The 26,154-nt window shown below is 46.8% G+C and overlaps 1 protein-coding gene and 1 long non-coding RNA gene across 6 annotated transcripts in view; one reads left to right on the top strand and one right to left on the bottom strand.

Moving 5' to 3' along the window:
* Nucleotides 1–654: 654 nt before the first annotated feature.
* TMEM268 (transmembrane protein 268) overlaps nucleotides 655–26,154 on the bottom strand; it is a 39,855-nt gene continuing 14,355 nt past the window's right edge. The window contains exons 9-12 of one of the 5 annotated variants that reach the window (XR_016458977.1): nucleotides 16,928–16,999; nucleotides 12,867–13,834; nucleotides 10,715–10,798; nucleotides 655–2,991 (exon numbers count right to left, since the gene is read on the bottom strand). Coding sequence is in view for 2 of the 5 variants with exons in the window: in XM_090121585.1 (XP_089977711.1) it covers nucleotides 16,940–16,999 (60 nt within the window). In the remaining 3 variants the exon portion in view is untranslated. Of the gene's footprint in view, nucleotides 2,992–9,313; nucleotides 13,835–16,927; nucleotides 17,000–26,154 lie in introns of those variants that run through there. The other 4 variants (XR_016458975.1, XR_016458976.1, XM_090121585.1 and 1 more) reach the window with 4 other exon arrangements.
* Nucleotides 18,015–26,127, top strand: LOC116234171 (uncharacterized). The gene is made up of 3 exons (XR_004168073.2): nucleotides 18,015–18,557; nucleotides 25,161–25,362; nucleotides 25,488–26,127. It is a non-coding gene; the product is annotated as an uncharacterized LOC116234171 (long non-coding RNA).

Below are 26,154 nucleotides of genomic sequence, written 5' to 3'. Positions count from 1 at the left end.
ATCAAGTGCCCTAACTCCATAATGTTTTGGTGGGATTTTTTTCAGAATTATGAAAAACTTTATTCCAGACTCCTCATTTTTGCACAAATCAAGCTATGTTCTTCCATCGCCTGTAGATTTTTATATTAAAAAGACAAAAAGGCACTGGAAATGTATTTTTTTGTATATTTATTGGCACTGTACATATATATATGTCAATTTTATGTAAGTGAATGTAAAAATCAAGGTACAAACTTGAGACCTATCGTTCTCAGCAGCTTTCTCCTTCAGCAGATGGCTTTGATATCTTCTAATGATGAAGTTTATCAATAGTTTGTTTTTAAAATCACTTCGTATCTGAAAGCTAAATAAATAAATAAATAAATGAAAGCACTTTATTTGATTCACCTTCATTCCTGACTCGTTCTGTACTTTCATGAGCATCCTCCAAAAGCTCACGTTTCCAACTGCAAAGAGCAGGAGTTTGTTCACTCATGGCAGTGTGGTTAAGTGTGCTGTATTTTTCACACCATACGTGATTTCCCAGATCACAGAATCACAGAATTGTAGGGTTTGGATGGGATCTCTGGTGAGATATTGGCATTGCTGCTCAGAAGGTGGTGGAGTTACCATAGCTGGAAGTGTTAAAATGGGAGATACCACACTGGCTGACACGGTCTACAGCAGTTGTTGGCATGGGTTGATGGTTGGACTGGATGACCTTAGTGGTCTTTCCAACCTGAGTGATTCTATAGTATGTGCAACTGTTACATGAAATGTGAATGTATTTACAGCTCACATGCAAAAATCCCCAAGCTTCAAGCTGGTCTCCGCAGGCAGGATTCAGAGGCACAGCTGTGCATGTAGAGACCAAAGTGGAAGAGATCTATTAAGATGAAACCATGCAAGCCACTGCCAGAGCATGATTATCACTCAAAATAGCTATTTGCTCACTACACTTCCTTTCTCTTGACAGTTCCTAAAAACAAAGCATGAAAAATGGTATCCTTCCAAAGATATGGCAAGGGCTGCTCCAGCCCTAACCCTCTAGCAAGATGACTTCACTTCTTGCAGATACCCCACTTCCTTTTCTTCATGTAAATCAGGGGAATCTCTAGTACAAAAACAAGGAGATATGAAACAACTTTTTGCTGTAGCGGTGGGACTGTTCCTCTTTGCTACAGAATTATCTGGCGAGTAGGTAGAAAAGGCATTACAGCATTTGGAAAACTCCCATGTTTGTACAGACCTCTAGGTCCACTGAAACTACACAGTTCTGCTCTGCTACCACCACCGTACGTGTGCTGACATCTCATTAGTTTACATTTGGAGGTCGTGCCTTTATGCTTCTTTGATGAAGGATGCTAAAAGAAGAGGTGAGGTTGAAAAAAGACTTTTTCTTCACCCACAGGCTGCTGGCAGTTCTCACTCTGACTACAGATGTAGGACTGATCTCCTGCATAACCCATTACTGCTACCCCTCTACAGTCATAAATTTTGATGCCTGTTCATTAGGCATGTTCTGTCGAGCATATTGCTCCTCAATTACAATCCAAATTTCAGGGAAGCATTTATGCATCTATTCGAAGCCAAATGCTTTGAACAAATCATTTTTTTGGCAAGCGTAGTTTTCTGTGGAATTGCTTTCCTGCTTCAGTGGGGCACCGCTGGGATGGTGCTTTAAAGCTGCGAATGTAGCGATGACAACACAGTTCCTTCAAGTAGTTTTAGTTTATTCTTGCAGAAAGTTCTCAAATGGTAGTTGAGAAAAAAACACCGTTTTTCCAGCAATGATGTTGGATAGAGAAGCTTGCTGGCACAGCCGCCACGAGGATTTTTCTTCTCTCATACTGTCACAGGGTGAATTTCCTAAGTGGCAAAGCTGACTGCCCTGCTCTAGCAGCACCTGCTCTGTCCTTGCTAAAAAACCCCAAGGAAAGCACACGTGCTGAGAGCATATGTGAGTGCCCTCAGTGCAGCCAGGCAGCCCACACTGCTTCCCCCTGCGCTCAGCACTGCTAGATTGCCTTCCTGCCCTCCTGCATCCACGTTTGCTGCAGCAATGCTTTGACAAAGTGCTTCCACGCCTATGACTTTTAAGAATAAACTCACAACTAAGAAATCTGTGAACGGAATAATAGTAAACAAGTTGGGGTTGTTTGTTCCTTCTGTTCTTCCCATCTCCTGTGGCAGATTCCTCACATTCCCTGCCTGCTGTATCAGGGCACTGCCACCAGTTTCAACCAGAGGATGAGGAAAGCCCTTGAGCCGGGGCAGCACCGCTCACCTGGAGCACAGGATGTGTGAGATCAGTCTCTCCTTCTTGGCCAAGGCTTTGGAACATTACAAGTCTGTGACAACATTCATGTTTCCTGTTGTTCGTCATACAGCAACCTGTGTCACATTAAAGAAACCTCATCCGAAGCCACTCATCAGAAAGCCTCCAAATGGGAACATTTGGATACACTGTCTGATCTGTGGCCGTTCTTTGCTGCCAGAGCAGTTCTGGAGCCACAGGAGTTAGCGTGGGTGCTGATAACCCAGAGGATGCACCATATGAAACCATCCTCCAGGGATGAGAGAGCTCCCTACCAGGACCCACTTTAGTCCCAGTAGGGAGGTCAGGACTAGATGACAGCCTCAGACAGCTCCCAGTCTCTGATAAGAAACACCACCAAGAAAATAAATCTTTTCATCCTGCCCTCCTTCTCCCATCTTTATACGCCATTAGTCTCTGATCTCTTCAGCAAATAGGCAGTATTTCCCTCTTCTTTCCCTATCCACTCTAGGTCATGCAATCCCGGGGCCAAGGGCCCACCCTGCAGTTCTCTGAAATCATGCTCCGAGGATTAAGGCTGCTCTCTTCCACAGCACAGACTTTCCACACAGAAGGGCTTCACGAGGAATTTCAGAAGCATGTCAGCAGGCTCAGCCAGCAGAATGACATCTCACTCACCCTGTAGTCACCACTCTCAATTCTTCCCATGGATGGGGAGCAGAGAAAGCCTTTGGCTGAAGAAGGGAAGGTTCAACTCAATCACATGCAACAGGAAACATCAGATAAGCATTAGCCTGAGCTATTGCAATACTTGAGTGCTTTCCACTCACGCACTCAAAGGAGTACTTTACAGAATTGACTAAGTAGCTAAATATAGTTAAATAAATAAATAAATATCGTAAGCAGATGATCTCCCTCAACTTCCCACTGCAGCCTTCCCAGATAACTCATCATGCCTCACATTCCCCCTATTCCTTCAATGATCAGCACACCCAGACACCTGAGCCCCAGTACACACCACCACATTGCCCTCTGCAGAGCCACTCCTGCCCTGCACGCAGCACCTCACAACCCCTTCCTTCACCACTCACACTTTCACTCCCACACAGCTACAGGAGCAGAGCAAGGTGAGGCTAATGGGGTCAATTGGCCCTAGTTAACACCTTGATCAAAGTCAGTGCCTTTCCTTCAGCTCATCAGACCTGGGAGTACTTCCTCTCCTCAACCCAACTCAACTCAACCCAGCCCAACCCAACTAAACCTAACTCAACCCAACCCAACCCAACCCAACTCAACCCAACCCAACCCAACTCAACTCAACCCAACCAACTCAACCCAACCTTCTCTGTCTCTGTCTCTCCATACTGCCTCATTCTCTTAAGGAAAATACAGCAGTCAACAAACCCAAATCCTCAAAGACTGCCCTGGTGCTCTCCATAGCCTTCTGAGATGTCTGGGATCCCTTTCCCATGGACCTGGTTTGGATTTGGGTGGGGTGAAAACAAACCTGCCATTGGACTTTACAAGTGATCCCCTGATCCCATCCACAGCTCCCCTTGATGAGTGAGCTGTGAAGAATATTCTCAACAAGAATATTCATTGTGTACATCTTATATGTAACTTACTTTCTCTTTCTTCTATCTTTACAGACTTTCCCTGATGTATTCATAGACCTAAAGCAGAAAACTCCAATGCAGCCAAACTATAGTGTCCCATAAATACCAAACAGAATTAGTTATCAAGAATGACTTCCAAATACTAACATGTGCTCTGATGCATCATCCAAAGTATTACTCGTTTTCATAGGAATAACTGATGTCTTCCCAGAAAATCAGGATGTTTTGTGTTTTATTTTTACTCAGATAAGACACTGAGTTAACGGGATCCAGTTGGCCTACATCAAGAGGGCCTCCAAGGCTCATTAGTGTATTTATCCTTTTATTATTCCTTATCTGTGAGGTAGGGAAAATCCATTTTTTGCAAATGGGGAACTGTGGAGATACTAAATGACTCGTCTATAGTCACACAGGAAATCTGTGTGGGGGGAAGAAAAGGGAATCACGGAGATCCTCCGGGGTCCCCATTTCTCATCTCTTCTCATCCCTTGCACCTGGAGCAAGGGCTGCTGGTTGGGAGACAATGACAGTTGCCATGGAACTGTTCAGGCAGGGACAGCAAAGGCTGAGACAGTGGTGGTCACTTCTGTCCACTGTGCTGTTGGGGACCCCAACATAGGAAAGAAAAGAAAGCTTTGGGGACACCTCACAGCAGCCTTCTAGTACTTACAGGGAGCTTATAAGTGAGAGGGAGAGTGATGTTTCACATTGGCAGACAGTGATAAATCAAGGGGGAATGGTTCTAGGCTAAAAGAGGGGAGATTATATTAGATCTTAGATCGTGGTGAGGCCCCAGCACTGCTGCCCAGAGCTGTGGGTGCCATCCCTGGAGGTGCCCAAGGCTGTGGATGGGCCCTGGGCAGCCTGAATGGGGGGCAGCCAGCCCATGGCAGGGGGTGGGACTGAGGGGTCAATGCTGAAGTTCCCTGTCTCTACTGCAAAAGATGCAAGAACCTACGACCAGGCTTGGTGGGGACACGACTGGAAAGCACGGTGCTCAGTGTCACACTGGTGTGCCCTCGTCCATCCTGGCTTGTTGGCATCTCTCCTCCTGCCCTGCAACGTGTCTCCCCATGCTCATGCCCACTTGTTGCTGTCTCAGTGGGATAACAAAGCTAAGGATGACCACATTTGTCTCCAAGGAATTCATCCATCCCCTGCTAGAAAGATGACATTAGATTAAAAAAAATACATAATAGAGAACAGATGAGTTTTCAAAGCCAATATTTTCTAGCCACTAAATTCCCAGTCCAGAGGGCTTCACTTTGAATTAATATGGGCTGTCTGTGCTCTAGAATTAAAGTTATTGATCCAGTCCTTGTTTACTGTCATCCACCTTTGTTCCTGGACTTATTACCACCTGTACAGGGTGAGAGCCTCTAATTAGCAGCTGCAATTTATGGGCTTATTCTGGAGAATCACCAGCCAGGAAGCCACCCAAAAATCACTGCAGAGGAATTGTGGCAGAACATTCACCTCCCATTCTCAGGGAGCTGTGTGAAAGCTGACACAGACTTCCATGCAGCCCCTTTGAATTTGCCAAGTAAATCATTTTACGGGAAGCTTTGTAATTGGGCATTCAACAAATTTTTCCCACAGTGACAATCTCTTCCTTGACTAATCTTGGAAAACAAAAACCTTCCGAATAATGTCCAGCAGTCATAAATCCTGCATGCATCTAACATGGCATGAATGTTGTTCCTTTGGGAGGTCGGGAGGTTGGGATAAAGGTCTGGATTTGGCAAGAGCTCCATCAGAGCAGGCTGAGCACATCAGAGCAGGCTGCCAGCTATTGTGACTGATGGTGGGATGGCTGCTGGGGTCTGGCTGCACTGCAGCACAGCGGATGCTCTGCACCATGCCAAAAGCCTGAACTGACTGTGCTCGTGCACAGAGCTTCTTGGACAAGATCTCTCCTTGACCAGCTTCTCTCTATCAGTTTTGTTCTTGAAGTGTTTTTGTATTGCTTTTTTTTTTTTAAACAGACTAAGTGCTTCTAGGTATGCCTTCAGAGAATGTTTGCTCAATGATTGTCACGCAAACAAAGTGTGCTGACTAAAGTCACAAAAACAAGAACGTGGCAACCTGGGGACCTTGGCTGTCTCCTGTGCACAGACAGACAGCCTCCCTGCAGCATCCCCAGGGCTTGAGCACTGGTGTAAGCAGGGATCCTCATTCAGGACCCCATGAACACTCCTCTTTCCCCACACCATCTATCTTCAGCATAATTAAGGACCTGTTCTCCCGTGACCAAATTGCAAAACACATGTACAGCCCTGACCCCACCACTTCCCATCAACCAAAATGCAAGGGGCCCTGGAAAACCCAAGGTCTGTGCTCACCTGTGAGCCCCTGAGCACTGCATGAGCATCACATGCTCTGGTTTCCCCATCTCTGCTGGCAGGAGGTGCTGGCAAACGCTGCAGAATCCAGCATCTCCTCTGGGGAAGTCACCTCTGAATCTCCCTTTCATGCCCAGAGGTGGTTTGAGCTGAAATCTGACATTTCAGAGTCTGAGGTTTGGGACAATGTCATGTTCACCCATAGGTACCAGAAACCTGACTGTGCTGGTGGTAAAGCATTGGGATCCCACATCCTTTCCCCAATGGAAAATCTGAGGGGGTTTCTTGTGCAGTAGATCCAAGAGGGTTTCCTTGCCCTCTTTTGAGCCTGACTAAAAACACAGGGGAAAAGAAACCTGAAACAAATACTCCTTTCTGCTTTTACTCCTCAAGGTAAAAGCCCTTTGCTTTGAAACAAGTAACCTTCTGATGTACAGAACTCTTAAATCAAGGAGGGAAGGACAGGATGCATTCCTAGAGACTATGGTTATTTTCTGAGTGAGTTTAGTGATGGGAACACAGGGTGACTTGTGGCCCCGAAGCCTCCATCTGCAGCACCTGAAACCAGAACTTCCATCCCAGGGCAATTTCTGACATTTGCAGTTTCAACATCCTCAAGAAAAAAAGTGAAAATATTAAAGTTCACTGGTTAAAGGCACCCAAGAACTTTTGTCTTTGAAAATAATAATAATAATAATAATAATAATAATAATAATAATAATAATAATAATAATAATAATAGGAAGACCTCTGTAACTTCTAAAGAAATATTTCATTCCCAACGTTGGTGTTTGAAAATGCCTCCTCTTGTAGATATTTTTTCATTTAAATTCCTTATCTTAAAACCAGAATTTTTGCCCTAAAGCATCACATTCCCATGATAGATGCCAAATCCAGCGCCCTGGTATCACAATGAGATTATTGCTCCAGTTACAAATGTTTTATTCAAGTGTTATTCAATCTAAATTTCAAATCTGGGTCCTGAACCCCATGTAATGGCTTTCTTTCAAAAAGCGTTTTCGAGCTGCTGAGCACAAACACTTAACATGCCACAGAGAAAGAAAATGCATGTGGAATGATAATGGCTTTAATGCACTCAAAGGGTGTCAGTGCTTCGTACCACCCCCACCCGTTTGTTACTGAACCACAATGGGCAAACCTTGAAGAAAACAGCATTACGCTGTGGAGTACACATTTGTTAGCTCTACACATCCTTACACTGCTGACAAGGAGCCAGAGAATGACTCATGTGGTTTATTAGAGGGAGAAGCTTGCAATGGAGAGCACTGAACTTAGCAGTGGAATGAGAAATGCTCAGAGGATGGGAAATTGAGCAGCAAACAACAACAACAACAACGTTGAAAGTCTGAATTTTACAAGGTAGTTTCTTCCCAACTGTGTTTTAGGTCATCAAGAAGGAAAATAAAACACAGAGAACCCTTTGACAAGGTGCAGGAAAAATGCCCTGGTGAACAGAGTCGCAAAACCAGCTCGGTTTTTTCTTTCTGCTTATTTCGCATCGCTGTGCCAACCAACCACAGCAACCTCCATTAACTGATGGGAACCACAGGTTACTTTTTGATGAACACAATCAGGCAAGCATTAGCAAAACATGTGCAAAGCTGGCGCTTGGGTTGAGTCCAACCTCAGTAAATTACTGAACCAGGTTGGAAAATGGAGACTGCCTTTCCCCATTCTTTGAACATCAGCACTAATGCACTCTCAGACCTTTAGCATGTGCCTCCACAGCCACAGAGCAGCTCTCTGACCCTCAGGGAGCACCTGGTGTCACAACCAAACTGCCTTCTTTTCTCCCTGCCTGAGGTAGAAGCTTGCAAGACAAAGCTGCTCCATGCACTGAAGCCTCTACACAGCCATAAATAATTCCCTCTGCTCATGCTGGTTACCAAACCCAACTGCCCTTGGCTTGCAGAGGTCTCTTGCCTTGTTTTGTTATTCCTGTCTGCCTTTTTTTTTTTTTTTTTTTGCTTGGTTTGCTGCTGTGAGATGTTTCTGTGGAAACGCAGCTGTAGGAAGAGGGGCCTTAGGGGAAACCTGGGAAGTCTGGGGATTTTGGATTCACACTCATCGTTAGCTTATCTCATCAATAAAATGGAGCAGGATATTGTAATTACAGAGTATGAAGATAAGAAAAATTGTAACCCTTTTTTTTTGTTGTTTTTAGCCCCATTTACAAAGACTGGTGAGCCCCTAGACTGGCTGCTAGTGACTTGTTTGCAGCCTAAGAAGTCAAAAAGGCAAGAAGCACTGAACCAGAAGTGAAGCGGATGATTGCAGAATGAATGCTTCCCAATGCTGATGGCCATCATGAAAAAGCAGTGCCAAACCTGCCACGTAGATCTGATAGATAAGTGAGGGCACACAGCTTTGATTAGCTGCAGGAAAGTTCATGACATCAGCAATATTGCAAAACACAAATAACTTTGTCCTAGAACAAAGAAGAAGGAAATGAAAGCAAATGTACTCATGGAAACTTGACAAACCCCAGAAGCCAATATCTCTTCCTTAGGACCATAGAAAAGAAGCACAGATGTTTTCTTGGTGAGGAGAAGCTGAAACCACTCTCTGGCAGCCCTTCCAACACACTTCATAGCACCGTGTTAACTGTGTGATGCCTAAGGAAGCCAACTAAAAGAGCCTTTGCCTTCTATGACACAAAGAGAAAAACCTTAGATACCAAATAGACCTTCATTTCTCACAGATGTCATCAAGGAGCCAGACAAGCTACGTGCATAAAACTTAGGAGTAAACATTTCCTATTCAACAGTACAATATTTGCAGCCAACAGACTATACAGCCTCTCCCTTCCTGTTGCACAGAGCACTCCACGTAATTAATCATAGCTCAGACATAGTATAACCAATGACATTTAGCCCATCTCATCAAAACCAGGGAACCCTTGACATCATTTGAGTCGTTCTCCTGGTAGGTCTCTTCGAGCCTGCATTCATCAGCTTGTAAGTGAGCAGATTTCTAGCTCGTGTCACTTTGACCTCCCTGCTCCAGGCGAGACCAAGCAGCCCAAAGAGTGAAAATATCTGGCTGTAATTTAATGAAAGCCCGACCCCACTCCTATCAGCACTGCTGATCAGAGCACAGCAAAAAGCAATTCAAGGATCTGATAGCAAGGTTCTGTTCACACTCGTCACCTCAATCAAGGCCTGCCATAAAGAAACCTCTTGCTGGTGCCATTACTTAAGGAGGTCATCATTTTAAAAACCACCTTGCACAAGCAAAAGTTCCTCATGGCAGGTTTGTGTCTGCTCATCCCTTTGTTCTCTCACATTAACCAACTTGTTTTCTTTGGCTTGGTTTGGCTCTTGTATTACGGCTCCTATGCATGAGCTTGAATCCCATCCAGATGAAATTACAGAAGGCTGTATAACGAAATTTCTACCCACACTGAGGTTTTAGCTCTAGACATCTCTTAATTATACCTGCAGCACCTTGAAGTTCTTCACTGAAACATGGAGATGTTTGTATCAACTCAGATATCATTCTGCCTAGCATGGGAAACTGCCTACATCCTACTCCAGAACGCACCACAAACCCAGTAAAGCAGTAAAGACGTTTCTTTTAGAGCATAGTCAGCAGTTCAGCAATCTGATTTCAGAAGGACTTTCACTGGTTCCTGCCTGCACTGGGCCCCGTTATCTACCTGACTCCAGGACACCAGCAAAGCTCTGCAGCAGTGCTTGACTCTGCCCCATTTGAGAGTGAGGGTATCCGAGAAGAGTTTTCCAAAATCAAGTTGATATGTTCTGAGATTTCTGGTTTTGTTTTGTTTTTTTTTTTAAATGTTTGCAATATCATCAATAATTGTTTTTTTAACATTCAAAAAAGGATTCCAGTTTATGAGAGCAGAGGGCTTCTATTCTCTGTATGCTTTTGGGCACCAAGCAACAGAGCACACGCCTTGTATCAGTGTGCTTATCATTAAGGTGGTGCTTCTGTTTCAGTCCTGCACTCAGGACAAAACCAAGTAGGGCGCAGTTATTATTCTCCAATGTTTTGCTGACGCCAGCAGATGTCAATGCCCCATCCCTGGAGGTGTTCAAGGCCAGGTTGGATGGGACCCTGGGCAGCCTGGTCTAGTATTAAATGGGGAGGTTGATGGTCCTGGAGATTCAGGATCCTTGAAGTGCCTTCCAACCTGGGCCATTCTGTGACTCTGTGGAAGGGTGTACAGTCCTTCCTTGGTGTCCTCCATCTGGGAGGAACTTGGATGTGAGCTCAGCTGTGCCAGGAACCCCCTTATTGGACAGCAGAGAAGAGCTGCAGGAAGGAAGGAAGTAGACTCCAGGCTGATGGGAAGCCAGATTCACCTTCCCAGAAACATTTTCCAGAGGGGGACACAGAGGGGAATGAGATGTGTGGAGGCAGCGCCAGGGAAGAAAGAAAAATGCAAAGGGGAACTGAGAATCCTGTGTTGGCAAGATAGCCTACAGTGCTGTAATACAAGTTACCTTGCCCTTTACCTTGCCCCAGTGACGTCCAGACCCGCTGGTGTAATGTCCGTGCTCTTTTCAAATCAAGAAGTGACTTAAATCCTCAGGGCTGACCTTGCAGGAGAAAGTACAGGGAAAAAATCAGGGTTTTGCCCGTAAGGAAAAACAGACCTGTTTCAGAAGGGAGTTTTTGGGAACTGGATGGACGTGTCTGAAGCAATGACTGATAAGGAGATCACTCAGGGACAAGTATTTAGAGCTTCTCAAAATCTGAAGGACAATTGCATGTTTAAAATGAGGAGGCCTGCTATTATTTTCACTGAGATTATTTTCACACCGTGCACTGTGGAATATCCTCTGAAGCGATCTGATAAGTCAGAAATTGTTTTGTTCTTCCTTCCCCGGAGAAATGGAGGCATAGCAGCGTTATTCAGCATCCCAGCCTCCGCGTGCTGCCACGTGAGAGCAGGTTCCCTTATCAGACATGTGGAAACACAGAGACAATGCAAAATGAGTGCCTTCTGAACCACAGTGCTTAAAGACAGCATGGCACTGGGCTGGAGCCACAGCCCCTCTCTAAATAACCCTTTCCTTCCTCCTATGGGCTGAGGACACCAGGTGTGTGTGTGAGCACAGCTCTCAAAGAGCCCTCATGGACTGTCAGGAGAAAATAACAATCCTGGGAGGTGGAAATGCCACCTCCCACACTGACCAGAGAGCACAGCAAGGCTGGGCAGCGGGGAATTTGTGGTGCAGATCGGTCTGCTCTCCTCCCAGCTGTGGGCTGGTTTGGGAGTTGAGCTGGGATGACTCTAAGAGGCACCCAGCTGTTTTCAGCATCTCGAAGTAATAGAAGCTGCAGTAATTAAATGTCCCAGGCAGAATATCTGGATGCGGTTTCTTTGAAGAATTGCTGGAAAAGAAGTAGCACGGTATAGTAGAAGTGATCGTTTATGTAATGGAGTCATTACTGTAACAAGATTACAAAACAACCCATCTGCTTCTTAACCTTTACCCCCAGCTGAAGGAGGAAGCCAGACTGTGATGTCTGCCTGCAGCTGGGCAGTCAGGGTTTGTGCTCAGGACATGCTGTCTGGGAAGAGACGTGCCAGAGGTTGCAGTGCTGGCCACGCTCCATTCTGTCTCTGCACGGGGTTCCCAAAGAGGTACCCAGCCCACAGAATGCCCTGGGGAGAGAAAAGGGAGTGCTGATGTGGGTGCTGCAGGTGGCTGTCCCCTTGCTCCCAAGGCGGATGGAAATGAGAAACCAAAAAGGTCCCTGGTCGTTGCTGTGATTCATTCCCAGAGCAGAGACATCACCTTGCCTTGGCTTGGAAACAGCCAGTGAAGCACTGCTCTGTCATGTTTACATAGCTCTGCTGGAGATGTCAACAGCATCGCTGAAATTTCCACTGCTCTAAGCCCTCCAGAGCATGACTGGCTGACCATTTGGCCACATATGCTCGGAAAGTTTCAAGGAAGCTGAAGAGTGTTAAGTCTCAACTGCTGGAAACAATATCCCCTGCTTAGCTGAATCCAATTGCAACATCTTCCAGGAGATGAGAACACAGCAAACAAAAGCAGCATGCAAAGTACGTATGAGCACGTTGTTTTCTGCCTTTCTAGTGCCAAAGAGAAGTCAGCTCAAAGTCCTGACAAAAGCAAAAGAAGAGGTCAAGATTCTAAAAGGGCAGCACACAGAATTGTAGAAACATTAAGGTTGGAAAAGACCTCTAAGATCACCAAATCCAACCCCAATCCATCACCACCGTGCCCACTGATCATGTCCTTCTGTGCCACATCACATGCTGCAGCGTGACTAAGAAAAGGAAAAAAAATGCTGGTTCTGATATAAAGGGTGCTTAGGGAAATTGGATGCAAACTCCCACAGCCCAGAGCTGGGAATGGTTTGTGGACAAGGCTGGGACACCTCTGATGCTGGCCACACTTGTGGCTGATGCCACAGCACTTCATACCTTGTCTCACCCTGCAGGAAGGGAAGGGAAATAACTGCAAGGGCTGCAAGAAGCAGGAGCCAGAGCTAAAAACCTCAGAAGCAGAACAGCTCACTTCCTGAGCACATCCAGCAGGCAGTCAGCACAGAAAGGGGAATGAAACTGCAGTACAGGGATGGTGCTGTGCAGAGAGAATGCAGAGAAAGGGGGGAAAGGCAAAGACATACCCTCATTGCCCTTGGCAGTTGGGTGACTGAAGGAGATGGCTGGGCCAGAAGCATTCTTGGCTTTGCTGGATTGGTGCAACCTGTGATGAGATGTTGGAAATGTGATGCCCCTTCTGCTGCTGACAACAAAGGCATGGGGTTGGTAAGTTGGAGGAGGTGTGGCAAGAGGTGCAGTGTGGTTGTCCACCTGCTCTAGAGCCAAGAAAAAGCTGATGGAGCTGGATGCTCTGCAAATAGAAACAAGATTAAGTCACCCTGACACACGTGAAATGACTTCCTCAGTCCTGTGGGACAGGCTGCGTGATACAGCAGTTCTGGCCTGAATTTAGAGGCAATGCTGGCAAGAGGAAACTGCCAGGAAAAGGCAGCATAAATGTAGATGCACAGCCTAACCACAGGACTGGCACTGCAAGGCGGTGGCTTTCCAGCTGAAACAGGAGATGTTTGATGTCAGAGGAGTGTTGCTCAATGCCCTCCCTACCCCTCACAGCTAGTGGGTGATTCGTCCCTGCAGCACTGGGGACATTCCAAGGGATAAACAGACCTTCCTCAGACCCAGCCTCCAAGAAGCCCCTTCTGCTTGGGTGAAGAGATATCACAAAACATATTTCATAAGGAGCAGCGATGCACATCTGGAACAGGCTGTGGTGAAGGCTGCCCATAGAAGCTGTGGGTGCCCCATCCCTGGAGGTGCCCAAGGCCAGGTTGGATGGGGCTCTGGGCAGCCTGAACTGATGCCTGATTTGCAGCCCTGCCATGGCAGAGAAGTTGGCACATAATGAACATTGAGGTCTCTTCCAACCCAAGCCATTCTGTGCTTCTGTGTTCTATAAAATGCTCTTGGGTTTGGGCACTTGCCTGATAATATCCGGGGAGAAGCACGGGGATAAAGTCACACACATCTTGTTTTTAACTGGTGTGCCCACATTGGTCCTCATAGTCAGCACTCACTGTATTGCAGATGCCTTCTGTGGAAAGGAAAGGGAAAGAAGTAAATGCTGTGGTTGTGTCTTGGGAATGAAATTGTACTGTATTGATCAAGTCAAGAGGCTGCAGAGGGCAGCTGCAGCTCCTTCTTCTGCTCCCAGTGCTCATCTCAGCTCATACATTAGTTTCAAAAAAGATTTTAATAATAAAAAATGAAAATATAACCAGGGCATTGATTCCACTACTGTTCTTACTGAGCAATAAACCTACTGGTTGCCATTGAACAAAAAGGAAAAAGCAATTGTGAGATGCCTGGATAAATGCCCTGATCTGTCAATGTTTCTGATGGAGATAAATTTTGTTGGTAAAAGCAAAGTTCCAGCCCTGAAATAAAAGGAACCCAGAGCCATTAATATCAATAAAAATTGGTCTGCCAGACTTATTGAAGGATTGGTGCAGCTGAGAGTGGGGAGATAGAGAAAGAATGCAGAGGGGAAGATACTGCATGAGGAGCTCTGTGGGTCTGCAGAGAGAAGGGAAAAAATAAGAAAAAAAGGGAGGGAGGGGGGAGGAAACAGAGGGAAACATTTAGCGGGGCAGTCCTCAGGGAATCAGCCTCTCATCAGGCACCCGAAAAAGGATGGAGTTAATGCAGAGCATCTGTACAGCTTGAAAACTGTCTTTTCTGTGCACTCAGTAATGGGCCTGCAGGCACTAAGCCTCTCATAGAAACACAGAATCACAGAACCATTAAGGTTGGAAAAGACCGCTAAAATGATGACGTCCAACCATCAGCCCCACTGTGCCACCGAACCAGAAAGAGCTCAGCCCCAAGGTCTGCCAGCTCAGCCCCACAGCACATGGGACAATGCTGGCTTCCTGTCCCTTGGGAGAGACAGCAGGTAAAGCCAAGTTCTGCGGTCTTGGTTCATTCCTCATTGCATGCAGATCAAGAGCCAGCAAGGGAGGTGACTTCAGCTCTTTGGCATGTCAAGCTGTTGATCTTATGGTGTGATTCCCCTGCTAAGTTTCCTCGCGGGCACGTTTTGCTGTTGTCCCTGGGAGTTTTGCCAACTAATACCGAGTCAAAGCCCATCCCATGGAACGCTTCTTCCCTGCAGCTTTGTGGGATGTGCTGAAAAGTAAGAGGGTCAAAGTGGAACGAGGAAGAGATGCTGAGCAATAACAAACAGCCCGGTGTGGGGATGGGGACACACTGGTACCAAGGGCAAAATTTCCTGGGGGAACGTTTGGGACCACCAACATTTGCAAAACTTCTTCAGAAATTCAAGGGCTGCTCTGAAAGTAATGCCTCCTATTTTATCATGCTTGTCCACGACGTCAGATGCAGATGTTGGTGGGATGGCAGCAGAGGCTGAACCTTCCCAATAACACTCCATTCCATTTTGTTGCAGTGTGACAGATGGCAGCAGAGGGGCACTCTGACAGGACGGTGCCCGACATGGGAGCGCGTATGAAGCAAAGGGGCGGAATTGAATTCCTCCTGTTGTTATTCATCAACCCTTAATGTTCATGGAGACCAAACTTTCTGAAGGCCCTCAGAAAGGGTGAATTAGCCTTGGAGATGACCTACCCTGGAGGCAGCCCTGGGTCAGGCTCATTTTAAACATTTCATCTTTCTAAACGCAGAATAGAAAATGCGAGAGGCTGGAGGAGAGGGAAGAGGTTTGACTGCATGTTTTCATGGGAATTCATCTTTTTGTCTTTTTTTTTTTTAATAAAAAGTATCTAAATTTAACACCGAAGCCTCATTTTTTAAACATAACTTTGGTACAAATTGTACTGAAAGGTGTTGAATGGGAGCATTTTGGCTTCAAAAGAAAAGAAATGCAGAATTTGATTGATCGTTTTTTTGACCTAAAGATGAAATTTCAAGAAGCACCGAGTAAACTGGCTTGGCCAGTTCTAATTAGTGCTGAGTGTTACCATCAGCCAGGCAAAATAATTGCAATCCCGAGCTTTGTAAAAATTGCAAAATGCTTCAAGTGAAATAAGTGCCAATGCAAACAACTTTAAACAGCTGACAGAAGTCTCCATGCCAGGACGTCACCATTCCATTTATTCTCCATCGCTTTACGCATTCCCTGAGCAAAAGAGAATGCTGGGGCCACGAGGAGAGCAGGAATTACTAAGAGCCCTTTCAGAGCTGATAATGAAGCAGGAGGGGCACAGGTCCTCAAGCTGTCCCTTGGTGTGTGCTTTTAGCAGCTGTGGAAGTGCAGATGGAGGTGAGATTCTGCACAGGCTGGGAGCAGGATGCAAGGCTCTGGCTGATGGAATTAAGTGGCCACAGCTGCTGGCGTGGTGCTCTGTGATCAGATTTAATCAGCCTTATGCTGCTTGTGCTTAAAGCAAATTAAATTAAACCTCGTTTAAAGTAATGAAACCCAAGTAAGCGATGTGCTGGATCAAAGCAGGAGGGGGAGTGGACTGTCACTGCTGGGAATGTCACCACTGACATTGCTGGATCAGGGCTTCCTTCAGAGGGGCTGGAAGGGATCACAGGGTGGTGAACAAACCTACTGAGAACAACTGAACCTTCAGCAGGGACGGATGAAGAGGGACACCCTGAGAAACTGTACATTGGGTGTTCCATACAGGACAAGCATAGGAAGGTCCCAAAGGGCAAGGAGAAGCTCCTCACCAAAGGGAACCTCTTCCGCTTCCATCCTCTCTCCTATCTAATTAATCTGGACTCAGATTCACCATAATACCTGTTGCCCAGAGAAGTTGTGGTTGCCCCATCTCTTGAGGCTGGGTTGGATGGGACCCTAGAAAGCATGATCCAGTGCCTAACTTAGTGTTTGGCAACCCTGCCCATGGCACAGTGATTGGAAATGGATGATCTTTGAGGTCTCTTCCAACCCTAGCCATTCTATGACTCCACAGTTCTAGTTACACAGCACTCTTACTTCCCACATTGTTTTGCACTGGTGCTTGCTCCTGGCTTGTGAACAGCAAAGTTATTTAGATCAGAGCTGTGCCAGCCCCAAAAGTCCCTCCACATTTCTCCCAAACCACTGCCAACCTTCCCACAGGTTGTCAAAGAAAAGAAAGCAACAGGAGCCCTCCAGCCTTTGCAGCCTCCTGCAGAACCAAAGCCTGATTCTTACCTCCAGGATGCCTCAGAGCAGACAGTCATCAAACCAGTTCACATTTCCTCTGGCGTAGAGCACAAAGGATGGCTGGGAATGGGAGAGGTGAATTGCATACATTTAGGTTCATTCATGAAAACATTTTGGGTCATTCATCAGATGCCAGCAAAAGCAAGAGCCCATCCCATCCACGCTGGAGAGATGTGCAGACATGAGGAAGGAGTTCAGGTGAAACATGCCTGGATGGCTTCCAGAAGGCTGTGCTCACACTGGGGCAGCAGCTGGGCTGCTGAGTAGGGCAAAGCCCTGCGCCAAGGGAACCCCCATCACCCACTGCCAAGAACTGGGAAACCGAGCAGTGTTTGCCTGCATTGCCCTTCCGGTGCTTGGCTTTGCATTTTTGATTTATTTATAGTATGAATGTGTAATAGCATGCTGTATGACCTCAGCTAGCTGCCACTCACTTGCACAAGAGTAAATTTTTGACACCGATGATTAAGATTGCTTTGTTGTGATCAGCAGTGATCTAGGAAGTCCAAGCTTCCTAGTAAAATTAGGTGTTCAGCATGACAGCAGGGTAGGCAGACACCCGTACAAGCTGTCTCTAAGAAGTCTTATATTTTTACAGTGACCCATTATTTGCTGAGTAGTGACCATAAAAAAAGTTTCTGGTGGAAGAAATGTTGGACCCCTCACTACAAGAAAGACATGGAGACCCTGGAGCGTGTCCAGAGATGGGCATGGAGCTGGGAGGGGTCTGCAGCACAAGTGTGATGGGGAGCGGCTGAGGGAGCTGGGATGGGTCAGTGTGGGGAAGGGGAGCTCAGAGGAGAGCTCAGTGCTCTCTAAGATCCTGAAAGGAGGTTGTGGTGAGGTGGGGTTGGCCTCTGCTCCCAGGTAACAGTGATAGGACGAGAAGCGATGGCTTCACATTATACCAGGAGTGGTTCAGATTGGATATTACGAAAAAATGCTTCTCAGAAAGAGTGGTCATTCACTGCAGGTCTGCTCAGGGACTGGTGGAGTCACAATCCCTAGAGGTGTTCCAGAACCATGGATGCTCTGTGGCACTGATGGACGTGGTCAGGGGCATGGTGAGGATGGGTTGATGGTTGGACTTGGTGATCTGAGAGATCTTTTCCAAGCTTGATGATTCTGTGATTCTGTGAAGAAAACCCACCTTCCTTTTCCGACAATAAAATAGTAAGAGAAAACCAGACCTTGGGATGCACTGAAAGCCTGAGATGCTGAGACCCTGAGGAAACCTGCCTTGCTTGTCCAACCCAACAAATGCAGCCACTGAGCTTACAAGTGAAAAAGTAGCACCCACGCTTGTTCTTGTGGCTGGGGAGCACAAACAAGCCGTTAACTGATCCCCCTCCCAGCCCCACCCCGTGCTCTGCCTTTGGGAGCTGGTGCTCAGCTGCTGCAGTGTGAAACCTCCGCAGAGCAAGAAGCATCTGTGCAGAGCTTGGGGCTTCCTGCTGTCACCACGCTCACCCAGTGCAGGACGGGCTGGGACAGGGCTGCAAAAAGGTGGTTCTATGCTGAAGAATGGCTGCAGAAAGGACAGCTGATGCTGGAGGGGTGGTTGCACGAGGAGATCGAGGCCTGGAGACCTTCACTCTGCACAGCACCAGGGGAAACAGTAAGCTAATGTAATCGTGGTACTTTTATGGTTTTTCTAGCGGGCTTTATGGAAGCAGGGCTGGCTCAGCTTGCAGCTGCCAAGAGCTGAGGTGGGTTTTGCAGCATTGCATGGCTTTTGAAAGAGATGCATCTGTGCAAAACAAGTGTGGAACAGCACCAATGCTGCACTCCACACTTCCACCGATGCATGTGCATTCTGCAGGTTCCATTCGCAGCAGGTGGGCAAAGTGCTGAGAATCAAGTTTAATTTTCATCTCAGAATAAGTTACCTAGCAGTCTCTAGATCTCACCCAGGCCATTCCCATCTGACACCTGCTGTCTACGGGGAGTGGATGGTGTTTCTGCTCCCTGGATAAATGATTGAAAACATGTAAAAAAGCTACATCAAGATAGATGAGATGCTAGTGCCTTGTGCTCCTGCTTGTGAAGTATTTCCAATTTGCACGTAGCTGCACTGAAGTCATCCCAGGGCTTGTACCAAGGAACTGGTGACAATCATTTGAGCAGGATGGCAGCTCCAGTTCACTGCGTGGGCTTTCTGAGCATCACAAACAGACTGAGAAATGTCCTGCATATTGTTCTGTGCAGGAATGTGAATTTCAAGGGAAAGATGCTAGCAAACCTTCCTTCCGCAATCTTATTCTACTGCTTGAATTAGCAAAGCAAGAGGTAGTCCATGTCACTACTTGCAGCAGTTGTTTTTGACTCAGAAGGAAATTAGAGGACATTCTGTATATTCTGCAAATGCAGAGCACCCAGTAAATGGAAACAAAGGGTTGCCTTTCCTCAGAAATACATCCCAGTCTGTGGAAACATAGGGTGGACATTTTTCTTTGCATCCTTTGCACTGGTACCACCAGCATCATCCCAGCAAAAAAAAAAAAGAGACAGCCAATGGTAGAACTATTGCACAACACCAAAGATCCAAGCAGCCCTGCTGCAGCCTAAAGCAGCATCCTAAAACCCAGCTGACATCTCACTGCCTACAGATTCTGGGCATCACAGCTCCAAAATTAAAACATCCTTAATGAGTGCTTGCAAAGCAGGGCATGGCCACTCAAGAGGGAGCTGCATTAAGTGAATGGCGAGTGCCTTGTAATGGAAAGGATATTCTTCTAATTGCAAGAGTTTCCTGGCTCTGACGTAACGAGGAGAATTATTTCTCAGTGTGTCAGCTTTACTGTCAAGCTGCGGCTGCACACTCAGCACAGGCTCAGTGCCATCAGCCTGGAAGTTATTACAGCTGGCATTAGGCAGCTGCTGCTCTGGGCATACCCAAGGCCACCCTGAGCTGAGGGCAATGAACTCAATTGGGGATGTAGCCAAGGGGCAGAGGGACACAGGGTTGGTTCTGTGACCTCTGTGCTGTCCACCACATCCCCAGCAGCCACCTCAGCCCTTCCTTTCTGCTGGCTGCAGCTCCAGGTGCACAGAGGTGATGGGGAACCAAAGAGAGGCGCAATATTTGGGGAATCACTTGCGTGCTTACCTGAGCAGCAGAACATTGTCGAGTTTGCAAAATTGGGTCAGAAATTGCTCAATGACAAAATTTCTATTGCTTTCTGCTTCCACTCGAGCTAAAAATAAATGAAAATGTTGTGCCAGGCTCATCGCTGCTGCAACCATATTTGTTTCAATGCACATTGGGGTGAGAGTGGGATGGGTTTTGGTAGCACTACTTCCAGCACCAGGACAAGGAAAGGAAAGCCAAGGATGAGCATCCAGCCCATCACTGCCTCTCACAAAAGGTGTCCATGTCCCCAGAATGTGTCCCATCTGCTCTTCCTCCACGGTCCCAGCAATGTGCACTGAGAGGCTGTAGGTGAGATCAGGTGCAACCCCACTCTGCTAAAGTCCCGACTTCGTGTTCAGTAGGAGGTGTATGCATCCCTAAGTCACTTCAAGCCACCTTGCTTTTTGGCCTTCTCTGTATTTTGCAAAATTAATGCTTTATTTTGCTTCCACCTGCTTGGGGAGCATTCATTTCTCTTGGAAGTCCCGTGTAGCATAGAATCATAGAATCATGTAAGTTGGAAAAGACAACTAAGATTATCTAGTCCAACCATCAGCCCATTGTCATGGTGTGCTATAACACACCACCAGGTGCTGCAAGAGGCTCTGCAAGACGCAGAACGAGCCATGATGTTGGATCTGTGAGTTTGATCCAACTAGTCAGTCTACCCCAACCAAGCATGATCTGATTAGCTCTCAGTAAGTGACCTAAAAGTGCTTTCAAATTATGTATTTCTCTGTTTTGCAATTAGAGGTTCAACACCTTTAGTCGTAGGAATATTCTTTGGAATTCTCTTTTAGATAGTGTAGAGTGAGCCAAGCATTTTGGAGTTGTTTGGGTATGGCCATGAGCCAAGGCATGGCTCTTGACTTTGAGCATGGCATGAACTCCTCCCTGTCCCCACGTCCCCAGTGGATGTGACCCTATAGATATCAGAGCTGCACTCAAACATGCACGTGCACACACAACAGACCCCACTGTGTTACTTCCACCAGCCCTTCTGAAGCTCTTTTGGGGCAGTCCCACCGTGACAGAGCACATCCTGCTTTCTGGTTTGGGTCTGGACCTTTTGCTCCAAGCTTGGAGCGAATGAGACTCACACATGGGCTGAGTGTTTGCTCTGCACTGCGTGACGGGAGCCAGAACCGAGTCAATTAAATGACAAGCACATTTCAAACAAGTAAATGGGGATTTATCTACGCAGACTGCGCTGTCAGCACAGTGGAAGGAGATAAGGCTCAGCTCCCGTTGCAGAGATTTCACACAAATTGATCACTGTAAACCCTCACAGTACCTAGCAGAGGTAATTATATTTCACACCTCAGATAAATAGAACACCTCCTCCAGTAAGTCCTGCTGTCTCGGCAGGGTGAGGATGGAGCTGCAGCTTCCCCTGGAACAGGATGTGTGGTCAGGGGTAGAAAAAGTACCGGATAAGGCTGGAATAACATGCAGATGCTGAAATTGCTCCAACTTCTATTTATTTTCTGATCAACTCTGAGCTGAGAAGGAGATTTAAAATAAACAACAGCCATTTCAATCAATGGCCAGAAAAGTGTGCGAAATCAAAGCAGCTCTGCCTCATTTTTCTATGACTCAGTGTCCAGCCCATGGGAAGAGCCTTTACCTGCGAGGCCAGAAGTTCCATCCTCCCATGGCCAAAATCAACCCCATACTGATGATGCACCAACCCCAATGGCATTGCCACAGGGACAGGGCTCCAGAAGCAGCATTGCAGTGTCATTGCTGGGATGCTTCATTAATGCATTAAAAAAAAAAAAAGTGTAAGGACATCAGGAGAATTTCGAAGGCTGACACCTTTTGCCCGGTTACCACAAATGATCTCAGCGGCACCTATTAAATCATTTCAGAAAACGCCTGGAAACATTAACCACCTAAAAAAAATTCCACCTCATGTTTCCATTGGCTCAGATATATGCACTCAACCTTATTTTGAGAAACAAAAAAAAAGCAAACAACAATGAGTTGAATTATCATTTGTACCTTTGCGGTCCCGGTAAAATTTCCCATCGCTTCTCCGGTTGCAAGTTCAGAGAGAATAGGTACATGGGGCAAAGCTGAATCAGGAAATAACAAAATGGGTAGAGGGGGAATTCAACAAGCCCTGTGCGATGGCGGATCTGAGGTCGGGCTCTTGCCTTGGGCCTGATTCCCAGCACATCACACCAGTGTGACCTTCAACATAACCGCATGAGAGAGGGCTCTTCGGTGCTCTGAATCCTGAAATGACTGACTGCTTACTCAGGCAACATCCTCCTGAGCTAATTAGTCACTTGTTGTCACTCGTTCTCGTTTCTTTGCTCTCGCGTTGGCTCTGTGGCATGGCACAGCTGTGTCTCCATCACCATCCAGGTGCTCTGCCCAAAGGGCACTTCCATTGCTTGGGCTGAGCCCAGGGCTCCGCAGGGCAGCTCTGTGCACCTCAGGCTGTTTGCTCACACGGTTGTTTTCTAAAGATGCTTTATTTTCCTCGAAGGGCTGCAGAAAGGCTCAGATGCAGTTTTGAAGACGTAAGCAAAAAATTATTTACCTCTGGCTTCCCACTGCTGCCTCACAGCCACTTCTTCTGAGAGGAGAAGAGGTGACGGCCTCAGGCTGTAGCAGGGGAAGTTCATGCTGGATATTAGGAAAAACTTCTCCAAAAGAGTGGTGATGAGTGGCACAGCTGCCCAGGGAGGTGGTGCAGTCACCGTCCCTGGAGGTGTTCCAGAACCGTGGAGCTGTGGCACTGAGGGACGTGGCCAGTGGGCAGCATTGGTGGTAGGTGGATGGTCGGACTTGGTGACCCGAGAGGTCCTTTCCAACCTTAATGATTCTGTGATTCTTGGAAAAATTATGCTTAGTCCCTTAATTAATTTATGCCATCCTTGAGCCAGCCCTGCAGCAGGAGTCCTATAGCTCTCAATTTCTCTCTCACCCAATTTTTGTGCTCTTAATTGTCTAAATTCAGTGCTGAGTTCAGCAGGGACACCCTGCCTCATTCCTCCATGCTGGGGAGGAACTTGGGGTGGATTTATGTGTCCTAGCAGCTATTTCCAGTCCATCCCTTGTTCACCACGCTGCTATCTTGTGCTCTCTTCCCTCTTTTACAGTAATACCATTTTGCAAGCAGAAAGGGCTAGTCATGAGGATGCAGACGGCTTGCCTCATCAGCCACAAGATCTTCCTAATTTTGCTGAGCTTAAAAACCACCCAACACACTGTTTTGTTTGACTCTACGTGCCAGCTCAGGCACTCCATCAATCACCTTAACACGAGCCAGAGGTGTCTGAATACCTCACAACTGACACAAATGCTTGCTGAGCTCAGCTGCAAGATGCTAATCACACACGTGTGTGTTGTTACTGTGCGGTGGCAACTGTTCCTCAGCTAATCAATTATGTTAATAGCCCTCATAAATAATTTTCCTCTTTGTTGTGGTTGGATAGGGGTGTGAATACAACTTGCCTCACATGCTGATGTGCAAGGACATTCACAAATAGGGGCACGGCTCTTAAATCTGATTTATCTTGTGTAAACTGGGGATAATTCCATTGATGAGAATGGTATGTTTTCATTCATTTACATTTCACCTGTTGTAGTTTTTTTTTTATTTAAAGTTTTGTGGCTTTTCTTCCTCTTCTGCCTATTCTGGTCTTCTCCCAAATGCTGCCATGGCACACAAGGCTTGTGGGTGCTGAGCCAAGCGCCCATAGGAAATCTGCTGCTCTGAAACACCACCCCTGGCTGCAGGCCAGAGCTGGATTCCTGCTTTCATCATCGATTTCCCCTGCAAGCATAAGGCAGTGACTCGCTCTTCTCACACCTCACTTTACACAGAGCAGCAGAAGGGTGATGATGACATCTTTTTCTCGCTTGGGTGATTCAAGTGTGATGCAACCTCTTGGGACAGGGAATCTCACACTCCTCCAGCCCTACCTGTGACCTGCATAGCTGTGGCTGGCAGTTTGGCCATTGGTCCATCCTGGCTCCAGGGATGGACTTGTCACTGCAGGGTTTTGCAGATGGGAAGGCAACCAGCCCAGTTCATGGAAAGACCCCATTAATAGCACAGGTAAGGCTGATGTTTAACTGTAATCAAGACCCAAGCAGTTCTTGGAGCTACGGTGCCCGCAGAGCAGCAGGATCAGGACCACAGCCATAGGCACGGTTGGGCCCACAAAACCAGGAGATGTGGCAGCATCTCAAGGCAGAAAGCCATTCCCATCCCCTGGCACTGTGCCTAAACAGATGCAGTATGCACTGTTCCATGGGGATTTGGGGTGTTGAATGATCTGTTTGGGAGTTCTGGGCTCCTTCCTCATGTCACGTTGGGAAACAGCTGCCAGAAGCATTAACATTCCCAGCTGATCCTCTGGGATGGCAAAATGTTCTTAGTGGTACCCTGTGCACCCAGATGTGAGCACATCAGCAGCACTCTGCACACTAACAATAAATCTGACAAGAGATAGCTCATGAGCTCAGTGCACAGGGATGCATTCATCACCCCTTCCTACTGCCTCCCTCTGTGTCCCATCACCTCGTTGTGCCCAGTCCCTGTCCCTTGCTGTGCTGTTAACCTGGAGTTCCCACTAAAGCACAAAGGCTGTGTGCTTTTTTCTTGTTTGCTTCCAAACTCCATAAACAAGCCTCATTTCCCAGATGGCTGTTTTGACTGGCCAAGTGTAGCTGCTATTTGGACAGCAGGGTGCTTCTTTGAAAACATGAAGTATTTGGATGAGCTATTCTGGAGTGCTGAGCTTGGATCTGATAGCCTGGGCCACTTTTAAATCTGGTTTGCCTAATGCAGCTGGATTTTCACACTTATCCAAGAACTCAGTGCTGGATCTAGGACATAGCAGGAAGTGCATCCAACAGCCTGCCAGTGAATCAGGCTGAGCTGCACACAGCTCTTCACACACAGCTCTGCTGGGAGGAAGGACCTGAGCACATGGAGGGAAAGTAGATGAGAACAAGGGGTGTGTTACAGAGTGGATGATGAACTTTAGATGCAGAACTTCATCAGCTTCCCCAAAAGGACCAGATAAGTCAGCAAGTGGGGCTGATCAAACTGTTTCCCTTTTCCAGGCAGAGTAAATCAGGATGCTTCCAGATGGCAAAGGGGAAAAGGTCTCATGGGAAGACATCCAGCCAGCCACACACTCCAGAAAGCCACCTGCTGTTGTGCAGTACAGGAAGCCAGCACAACGTGTGTGCTCCAGGCACGCCTCACCAACAACCTGTGCTTCTCCTGAGCTCCCATCCTTTCCTACAGAGCTTCAATCAGCAGGTTTGTATCAATGTTTGGGTGCTCCTGGACCACGTCCTCCTGCTGCAGCAGGCTTTAGGGGTTGGGGGATTCTCTGCTCCCTGCACACAGCCTCCATCGCTGCTTTGCTTTTATTCCTTCTGCAGTAAGATTCTTGGCCCCATCCTCTCCCTGCTCCTTCCCTGGACCAGCATCTCCCAGCCCAAGCAGGACTGGAAGAAGAACTGGAAAAAAGCAGGGTCACTGCTTTAGAGGGTTTGCAGGTGGGATACAACAGAAGCAGGGGGGAAGGCTTGCTGCATCCCATTTAGAAACAGCACAACGGAGAAGAAGAAACCACAGCAGCACTTGCAGAAATGCTTCATCCCTGTAATCAGCATGGGCAGAGAACAAGAAAATCAACTCTAAAGTGTCCTCCAGGAAACCAACACTGGCAAAATGCAGCAGAGCAATAATTTCAGCTGTACTGTGTCATTCTTGCATTCTATTTCACAGTCTTATTTTATTCTTGTTAAAAGAATAAGAATAATAATAGGATAAGGTAGGCATGGGAAGATATGAGCTAGCTGGGGGTTATTTCTGTGAACAGCTGTAGAAACAGGTTTTAACACACAGTGAAAGCAGATGAGATCATAACTTTTAATAGGAACGTATTTAATAAACCAAAGGCGGAGAGGAGGTGATCCATTGCCTTTATCGAGAATTATTCATTACGATTTATATCAAGGAGGAAACAGCACTTTCCTAGAATCAATGCACCTTCAATAGTAGGTTAAAAAAAAAACGGGTTTAATGATTTTTTGAGTGCTCTCC

The sequence above is a fragment of the Phasianus colchicus genome, chromosome 19 (assembly GCF_987193195.1).
Source record: "Phasianus colchicus chromosome 19, bPhaCol1.hap1.1, whole genome shotgun sequence".
Lineage (NCBI taxonomy): Eukaryota > Metazoa > Chordata > Aves > Galliformes > Phasianidae > Phasianus > Phasianus colchicus.
The sequence above is the reverse complement of the archived record's forward strand: the minus strand, read 5'-3'. Positions and strand labels throughout refer to the sequence as shown.